This window comes from Pomacea canaliculata, linkage group LG4 (assembly GCF_003073045.1).
Source record: "Pomacea canaliculata isolate SZHN2017 linkage group LG4, ASM307304v1, whole genome shotgun sequence".
Classification (NCBI taxonomy): Eukaryota; Metazoa; Mollusca; class Gastropoda; order Architaenioglossa; family Ampullariidae; genus Pomacea; species Pomacea canaliculata.
The window spans coordinates 18258285-18268194 of record NC_037593.1 but is presented as its reverse complement, the minus strand read 5'-3'; the positions used below and the strand labels follow the sequence as shown (position 1 = coordinate 18268194).

General features: G+C 40.1%; 1 protein-coding gene across 1 annotated transcript; it reads left to right on the top strand.

Annotated features, from left to right (window-relative positions):
• The first annotated feature begins 3670 nt into the window (after positions 1–3670).
• Positions 3671–7336, top strand: LOC112563159 (homeobox protein 9-like). Its single transcript, XM_025236921.1, has 6 exons — positions 3671–3873; positions 4332–4495; positions 4626–4802; positions 5333–5447; positions 5830–5981; positions 6585–7336. The coding sequence occupies exons 1-6, from the start codon at positions 3759–3761 to the stop codon at positions 6951–6953; spliced, it is 1092 nt and encodes a 363-aa protein (XP_025092706.1). The 5' UTR covers positions 3671–3758; the 3' UTR covers positions 6954–7336.
• The last annotated feature ends 2574 nt before the right edge of the window (positions 7337–9910 follow it).

Genomic DNA, 9910 nt, shown 5'->3' with positions numbered 1-9910 from the left:
TTTCAATATCTTTGTATTTGTTTGCGTGTGTGTGTTGGGGGGGGGGTGGCGCTCTCGTTGTGAGTTAGTGTGTGTGTGTGTACAAACCCTCTAACGCGCGAGAGTGAGAAGGGTTTTCTTTTCTTAAATTTGTTTCTCAGACGCCAGAGCAGGAATAAAAGAAAACTCTTTCCTCTGCTCGTATCCGTTGTCATCATCTAACTTCAATATTACAACAGACACGTTCTCTGCCGGTCACTGCTCCTGTCGCACATTCTCTGATATCAGCTCTCGTAGTACAGCCAGCCGATAATTCTTTCAGAGATGGAATTGACTTAGATAGGAACTCAGCCTGGAATAAGGAGAGATTAGACAACAAACAGCAACCTCATGATGAGAAAATATGCTAAAAGGATGACTTTGGCAAAACTGACGATGAATAATATATAGATAACACGTTAAACGACCGCTGATACCCAGAAAGGGAGCAAAACCATTGAGAGTTGCACACACACACACACACTCTGTCTTACACACACAGAGAATCTCACAAACACACGCACTCTCTCTGTCTCTCTCTCACACACACACACAGTCTTACACACACGCACACACACATGGCTGTAGTTCAGACCGTTATTTTCTGACAGCCATCTGTACACGTCAGACGTCAGAGACAGTTGTTTATCACAACAATCATATTTTCCATTTTCGTCGTGGGGGCTTGAACTGGTGACCCTGGTATCGGATCAACGACCAAGGTCTACTCCACCATCTTCATCAACCACCTATCTTCAACTCGTCAACAAGCTCTCAGAACTATCACTATCAACTATCACTCTCAGAACTGTACCTGCTCCCTGTAGGACCATGTCCAAGTCCCTACAGTGAATGTCCTACCCATGTCTTCTAGCACACGGTTATCCACGTGGAGGGTATGATACGTTGCTTTCATTTGTTATATAACTACAATTCAAACGTTTGTTACAAGCTGCTTATCAATATTATTTCAAAACAAAAGTAAGCCGCCGAGTGAAATATTTTGTCTAAAATGTTATTTGTTCAAGATTATGTCTAGTATTCTTTCACGTGACATGTGAAAGGTATGGAATACAGCGCTTGATGTTTGCAGGGCAACAATTCCCTCTAAAAAGTCAATTCATCACAATTTTAGTCCGCACTGGAAGCTCAAGTCCCGTAAACAATCTCATCCATTAACTTTTTTCCAAGGTGAGGTGGAGAGGTCTGGGATCACACACCTTCACGGCCCCTCGTGTTCCTGGAACTTCAACTGACAAAACCTGGCAAAGTAATATGAACCGTCCCTGCTTACTCAGAGGATTTTGAATGAATGGAGGTCTTTAGGAGATGACCATTGTCTTCAAATTAGTTTCGAAACACTAATATTTACCTCAGACACCAATGTCACATCCTAATAGTCACTATCGATAGCAGGGCCATCACAGATCCTACTATTTACCTCCTAAAACAAACAAAGCAACAACGCATCCTAGTATTTACTTCAGATACCAAAGTCACGTGATAGTGTTTACCTCAGACATCAGACTTTACACATTTCTTAACATAGTGAAGAAGAGATTGGGCGTGATGCAGTGCTTGAGCATTAGACCGTTACATCTTCTCTCTTTATCTACAGGACTGCATACAGCCCGCTCTCTGTGTGCAGGACGCACGAGAGTCTATGTATTCAGGGTCACGTCACTTCCGGTCATTTGGTATACAAATAAGAATTGCAAATTTAACTGAATTATGGGTGGTGATATTTAGTAGTAGCATGGATTTGCTGAGGTACAGATGTGCAGGAAATTTCACATTGTTGTCTACTTAAAAGGAAACAAAAATGTTTGCAAGTCCATCACCCTGACTGGCCGTCGTGGCACAATAAAGACTTTACCATCTTACACTATCATTATCATGTTAATAAATGCCATGGACAAAGGGATGGATCTCTGTAGCAGGAGATTCTAACGTGTAACTGTTGCTTACATGGAGGCCACACCATGATCTTCGAGATAACAAGAGAGCGAGCAAGAAAAGAGAGAAAATAAAATACGAAAGGGCAGGAGGCGTGGTGTTCATTTGAGTGACAGCTGTCATATACACTGCTACCAACAAAGCAATCAACAAAGCAATCAACAAAGCAATCAACAAAGCTCAATCGCTAAACTCAGTAAATCATGCATGCTAGTATAAAGGATGTATTGGCTATGTTTTATCTTTCAGTATTCTTGTTGAAATTCTCTTGAAAAGTAATCAAAACATGGTCATGGGAGAGTTAACGCTCGAGAAGATGATTCTTTTGTTAAAAACACAGAGAAAACAACAAACACAGGAGGAAAGACAATTAGAAAAAAAAGAGAGCTCAAAAAATTTATTTAGCATTTGAACTCTCGTTTTCTCTTCTTTCCGTCTTTATTTTTACCCCTCTCTGATTTCTTAATTTTATTTATACCTCTGCAAGTATTCAGGTCACGTGCCTGTTTTCATCCACTACCTTGAGGGCTGATATTTGTGATAACTTCATGTTTTATACATAGCAGATAACTGTATTTTTAGCTTATCTCGCTGTTGTGCTGTGTACTAATGGCGCAGATATCAGCAAGCAATGGCGGGGAAGGAAGGAAGGAAAGAAATGTCGATGTCCTGAGTCACTGTAAACTTTGAAGATCATGCGATAAGGATCGTTTGCCAACGTGCTTGGAAATAATTTGCCATCTTCTTCATCGCCCTTAAGCATTGCGATTTTATCTCTCAGATGTCGATGTTTTGTCATGGACATACACCTGAGAACACAGATTCTATCGATAAGCTTGTCCCCTGAGGAGACAGAAAAGATCATCCTTTAATGAAAGACAGATCCTCATTATTTCTCTCACATGTTACTCTTGTTAATATTTTCATGTTCCCCTTTCCCCAAAATAACCCCAAAAGGACACGTTTCTTAGATTCATTCGCATTATTTATAGTTTGCCAACTACCAAGGAAATGTTTTTGTTTCATTAAAAAAATTAATTGTTTAATCAGAGTTGTGTTTGAATGGAGTTCACTAAAGAAGCGAGTTGTCTTAAATACATGCCATGTGTGTGTTTTGATGTGGAGATACAGGCTGTCCCCAATACCACCCTCACTCAGGTATTTTCTTTCTTAAAATTATCTCATCCACACGGTCGTTCACTTTCTCACTCTGACCCAGGGGCTGACCTTTGTTACATCGCTCAGCTCGGGGCTTGTCTGCACGTGTCGGGACCTCAGTCGTAAAGTCGTATACAAATTGTAAAAGTTAATTTGAATAATAAGATAGGGTTGTGGGGGAATGGTAGAGGGATAGAGTGAGAAGGGGCATGGAGAGTGACAGAAGACGATCTACGCGATTAGACAGAGGAGGTTAGGGAAGGGGTAGAGAGTGGCGGAAAGGAAGGAGGCGTTTAGCTCCAGATGAGATGAAAGATGTAGAGACGAGAGTTTTGCACCGGCAAATGCTCTGATCTCTGAATATAAAACATAAAGTTCGGTTCTGCATGCGTGATGAGCAACTGTTTTGCATTGATGATTAACAGGACGTGGCAGAGATGAAGAGATAGGAGACGTGGGAGACGGGGAGCAGTTGGATGAAGCAAAGCTACCTCTCCCCCCCCAACACAAGCGACTCCCTATAAAACACAGGTCTGCTCATCCAGTTGTCGTTGTCGCAAGAGTGCACAGCCCGTCTCCTGTGCAGAGTTTCTCGTAGTACCTCCATTAACGTCTGCACAACGACAATGTACGTCCTTACAGCAGTCTGTATGCTGGTGGCCGGTGTCGCAGCGACATCTGTCTACGACTACGCCAACATCTCTCCCTACGACATCAAGGCTTTGCTGGAGCGTCTGGAAAGTGAGTTGCTGCTGATGGTGTGACACCTGCTGTGACTAGTCTGCTTTCCTTGTACCTTCTTCTATTCATCCATCACTATGTCTTGCGGCTCTTATTCTATTTTCATTGACTGTGAACTTGACCATCTGACATTATTCCGTTAGGATGACCACTGCGATTTTTAGTTTTTATTTGTATCTTTTTCTGTTGCTGTAACTGAGTGATTTCAAAATTAAGCAACACAGTTTTCTTTTTTTTTTTTCTCTCTTTTTTTTTTGATCGAATAAGATTTCTGCACTTAAAAAAATTTACTTTGACTGTAAGGCATCACTCGCCAATTCCTGAAAGTGGTCTCCCTTCCTTTTAAAAAATGTCATTGACTTAAAGGTCAAATGTTAGTAAAATATGTAAAATATATATCTGTGTCTGTAAACACTGACATGTTATCCTATCCCCATCTCTCTCCCTCTCTTCCGCAGGAGTGAGTGAATTCGAGGATCAAGTAGCTCAGCAGCTGAACAATGCCACAGACAACGCGAACAGCATCTTCGATTTACTGGAAGATATCAACAACACCACTTTGAAAGATATTCGGGAGAAAGAAGCCGAACAGGACAGAAGACTTCAGGATATTTTTAAACGGGTAGGTCTGCATAACCGTCGTGGTATTTGTTCTATCAATATTATACTGATCCCACAGTGCTATTACAATGGAGAGACAGAGAGAGGGAGAGAGAGAATAAATAAATTGTTGGCTTTGTATGTTGCAACAGATCAAGCAGGATGCACTGAGAGCCGCTGCTGTGATTGCTCGCGTCCAGGGTGCAGATGCTCAAGCAAAGTTTAACCTGGAGCAACTCACCCGAATCCAGGCCAGAATCGCTGAACTGACGAAAGTAAATGTTCAGGAAGATGCTGACCTGGAAGATGTGGCCGTCACCCTCAACAACGTACGTGGCTCGCTTCCCTAGACATGAAACTCTGCCAGACTAGACATTTTTGTAGCTTGGTCCTCCTGTCAACCTTCAATGACACAACTACTTTAATGTAGACTCTAGTCCTGTAGCTCTGCACCTCAGTTCTATCGGTATGTAGGATGGTAAGTGTGCACGCACATTTTCAGAAGGTCACTAGACCAGGACCTCTTGACCCCTGGTCACTGACCAGGTACTTTGATTCCACAATATTAGCCCACAACTCTTCGACAGTCCAGTGGTTGAACACTGTCCCGCAAATAACTTAGGACGACAAAGAAGTATTCTTCACCTTTTTGACCATATGTGATGTCTACATGCAAGCCTGTGTGAATATATATATATTTTAGACACTGTGCCGCAAGTAACCTAGGGCGATAGAAAAGTATTCTTCACGTTTCTCATCAGGTGTGGTTTATATATACATACATGTATGCACTTGTGAATATATATATATATACTATCCGACCTTTTTAAAATATTTGGTTACACGTGTGGTTGTGCAGAGCATTGCTGCTGTCAGGAAAAGTATCAAATTTAACTCCAACGATGCCGAGGGTGAGCTTGAACGACTGGAGGCCGCCATAGAGGAGACCGTTAACCTCATCGACACCCGATTCTGTGAGCGACTCTCGATATTTCTCTTGCATTTCGGCAACTTTGTCATCGACTCCTACCCTCCTTCGGTTGTTTCTTTCCTTGCTACCATTCGAGCATATCTCTGGCTTAGCTTCAACACTTCTTTTTTCTCCGAGCTCCTAGACATAACGCAAAGTTAAAATTCTGAATGCCAAGTTCAGCATAAAACTAGAAGTTGATACTTTTCTTCTTCTTTCTCCCTCCTCTCTCTTTTCTTTGATTTCTTCCTGCCTTTTCCTCTCTCGTTGACAATTTTTTTAAAAGGATAATAAACGGTGTTTGAGGATCAAGCATTACAATTTAAAATATCTGTGTATTTCTCCCAGGATGATGATTACTTACAACTGGTGTCTTGAATTTTCAGGCGTCTCTGGTGAAACTGTGGTGGAGTTCTACGGAAAGCAGAACGTGGCTGAGGGCACAATCTCCATTCAAGATGGCTTGTTCACTGGCACTCCTCAAGTGTACTGCAGCATCCAGGGCTACAAGAGCAAGCTGTACCTCGACAGAAGCGAGGTTTGCATCCCTGACAGAGTCCCAACCTTGTGACCTGTGACCTGCTTATGACCTGCACTGCGCTGGCTCCAGAGCCTTAGCATAGTTTATCTTCTGACATTTCTACTGCTGCTCTATGCAAGGCTGTCAAAGAGATTCCAGTCTTTAACATGCTAGCTGATTTAGTGATCACAGTCCCTTTTTACTTAGTTGTTTGTTGACAGCCGGACATCGAAATTACTGTCCGAATGCTGCTTTGAAAGACGATCTCCTCGCGTATTTTATTACAATCGTGACATCTTTCTTTTCCTATTTTATCATCCTTCTAATGAGACTTGCTGCAAGGTCTGACATATTTCTGAAGTCGGAAGTTAACCTTGTTAATGAATCTCATATAATTCTTCAATATCTGCCCTTTCCTCAAGTTCGTAATTTCTAAGCGAACACTTTTAGAAATTTGTCTGTGTCACTTCCAGCAATAGAACTATCACTCGAAATGTAAGTAGTTCGCTTTCGCGATTTCCAACGCTTTAATTTGCATAATTCCCAAATGTTTGCAATATCTCTTTGTCCTTACCTGACATTAATATCGCTGTGTGCGTGGGATTTCTCTGTTGCTCACAGCGCTACAATGGATATCCGAATAACTATGGCAACTACAACAACGGCAACTATGGCAACAACGGCAACTACGGCAACAACGGCAACTATGGCAACTATGGCAACAACGGCAACTACGGCAACAACGGCAACTATGGCAACTACGGCAACAACGGCAACTATGACTACAACGAAAACTATGAAAACAACGGCAACTACCGAAACAATGGTTACTACAGAAACAGGCGCAGCTTCCTCGACTTGCGTGTGGACTGCGAGTTTGCCAACGGCAATGTCCTTGTTCGCGCCTTCGACGCCAGCGAGGGCGGAAATGACGTGGAGAAAGTCTTCGTCGTGGCCAGGGTCTGCTCCTTCGGTTCCCAAGCCCCTTAAGCACTAGGAAGACAACTAAACCTTTTGTAAACCTTCTGAGCGTTCTTTTTTTTGGTTTATGTTGCTGAATATTAGTCTATTATAACGACTGCTGTCTTCAACTGAACAAGAACGCTAGAGAGGGTTCGCACAAACTGGTTCAAAATGTCAATGAAATATCTCAAAATTTAAGCAAATAATCTTTAAAATAAAAAAAGTGCTTACACTGATGCATCTTCTTGGACGACTTCCCAAAAGCATAAAATTCTTTAACAGATCATTTACTGCCAAAACATCTTTGTAAATTATGTACATACCGAGAGAAATGTTGTGTAAATCTGTTCCTGCAGTTATTTTGCTTGTATAAAATGTGCGCACACCAAATAAAGAAAATGAAAAGAAAACACTTTTTTCTTCTGTTTGACTGTGGTTTTAGTGTGTCGTATCAGTTCTGAGAGAATCTGGGATGCAGACCTCCATGCTTGCACACAGGCAACATACAGACACGCACACACTGTCATTGTCCAAGCTTTAGTTATTTCACGTCTCATATCTAACTTCAAGGTTTTGTGGGGTACATGTTTCTAGAGAGTTGGTAAAGAGTATACATCAAGTTTGTACAAGTTCACCTAATTAACTAACAGCCATAAAATAACACTGTTAACAATATTTATTCATATAATGCATTATGTAATCAAGAAAGTAATATAAAAATATCAACACAAAATGTACATAACATACAAACCATCCCCCAAAGAAAGGAAAAATAAAAATTGACTTACATTCACTCAAAAACATACAAAATAGGCAGGGAACAGTTAGTTTAGTTTAGTCCTTGTTACTCCTCGAGGAGCATAGGGCCGCAACAACATCTAGCCAGCGGACCCGGGTTTGGGGCAGCCCTCCCCTTCATTTGGGCCCCTGTGGTTCAACATCCTTTGCCTAACTCTCTTCTGTTCTTTTCCAAGTCTGCTTTGGTCTCCCAACTCTCCTCTTCCCCTGAAGGTTCCAGTCAAGTGCCTGTCTGGCAATGGTGTCAGCTGGTTTGCCTGTCCAGCCCCATTTGCGCTTTTTGATGTCTTGCTAGTGGCATTCTGGTTGGTTCTTTTCCACAGGCTGCTGTTGGAGATCTTTTCAGTCCATCTTATTCCCAGACTGGTGGGAGATAGGCGTATGAAAGAATGTCTACAGGAGTTCCACAGGGCTATAGGCCATCTTTTATTTCTGAGTTACATTAATGATATGTCACCGACATACAGGCAAACCTCAGATTATTTCTAGTCTGTTTCAGACACGTGTAATTCAAATTTTAGACATAAAATTAGACACTAAAATCATCAATCTTAGAATAGCCTCACCTTGAAGATTGGAGATTATAGGGAATTATTCATTCAAAATTGTGTAGCGAATCAGGCCTTTGTATTCTAAAAGAAAGAAGAAAATTCACAGACAAATATTCTACTTTAAAATGATAATTGAACATTGCACTGATTAATTGCCATGCATTTTACCATTTTTAGTCTCAGCAAATAATTCTCATCACAGACAGACTAAATGAAAGACATCGCCACAATAAGGACTGAAATGTATAGAAACTTTCATACCAAAAATAAACACCCACCTGACTGAACAACATACCGCAAAACATTTAATCAATTACATCTATTCAAGAGTATTAAATGTATATTAGTATGTCTGACAGTAAAGGTTTTGATTCTGTTATATTCTTAATTGTACTGCATATGTTTTACATTCTACGCTATTTTCTGGAATGAATAATTTAATTTTTGATTTAATTAATAGACAAATAACCCCTCATTTTCGTGAAGTCCCTCAACTTAGTTGAAAACTTTTTTAAAATTTAAATTTCTGCTTTATAATACTATGCGTCAAGCTACTATTCACTCATTATGTTTTCTACCACTTAAATCCTTCCCGCTTCATATTTGTCTTTTATCAGTTCTAATTCTTGATCTTGTGCTGCTATTATTTATAATTTGTTCCTTCTTACTCTTCGATCGAAAGTACCCGCTTGTGTGGAAAATTGTTTGGTTTATTTTAGGTGTCGACATAATTTTAGTGGCAACTCAAACCACTTGAGACAATAAAAATGTTATCCACTCCTTGCTATGAAATTCCATGAATCATTTAGCGTATAGCACAACTAGTTAGTGTAGAAGAATAGCTGTCACAGAGTACACCACACTGTGCCAGAAAAGCTAAATAAGGGAGTAAACCCTGGACAAACTATGTTGGGATTGTTTTGCCATGAATTTCGTCCCTTTACAACTGAGCATCTCAGTGACATGTTATTTGACTGCCGACAAAAAAATGTGAACAAGATGTTTAAAAAAAAAACCAACAACAACCAATTATGTGGTATAGGTTGACACTGTAAAAAGAGAAAATGTCAAAATTAGAGCATTTAATTTGAATTGATATAGATATATATATCTTGCCGGTAGAAGTATTTCGCTGACTCCTTTTCTGTACATTGAGAATAATTGTATTAATCTATGAATATAAATTTTTGCTATAAACGTTTATCATGTTTAAAATTCTGTTTTGATTGTAGTTGTCTTTATTGTAGATTTGTAGGTATACGAATTCACATATACCTTTGTAGAGGTATGTAAGAGTTATGTCTTTTTGCCTGTCTAAAAACGTTTTTATTTGTTTCCCTGTTGTAGATCATATGTTATTATCTAAGCTGTTATCAGGGTCCATCGTCTCTCACGATTCTTGAATGCATTTAAAAAAATTAATTTTATCTTCTGTGAATCATTAGGTATGTCATGAATGGATGAAGACGGCTTCTCATTGTCAGAGGGGCAAAAGACATTTTAAAATGTGTTATGTGCTTGTGTCTGGGCGTCAGTGTGTGTATGTGTGTGATATATATATATTTATGCCGTGTTTGTGTGTGTGTGTGTGTGTGAGAGAGAGAGAGAGAGAGAGAGAGAGTACAGTGTGTATAT

Bases quoted from the DNA above. Each gene is read 5' to 3' on its own strand.
- LOC112563159 (XM_025236921.1), top strand. From the start codon at position 3,759: ATGTACGTCCTTACAGCAGTCTGTATGCTGGTGGCCGGTGTCGCAGCG. The intron at 3,874-4,331 runs GTGAGTTGCTGC...TCTCTTCCGCAG, and splicing joins TTTGCTGGAGCGTCTGGAAA to GAGTGAGTGAATTCGAGGAT. The intron at 5,982-6,584 runs GTTTGCATCCCT...TGTTGCTCACAG, and splicing joins TGTACCTCGACAGAAGCGAG to CGCTACAATGGATATCCGAA.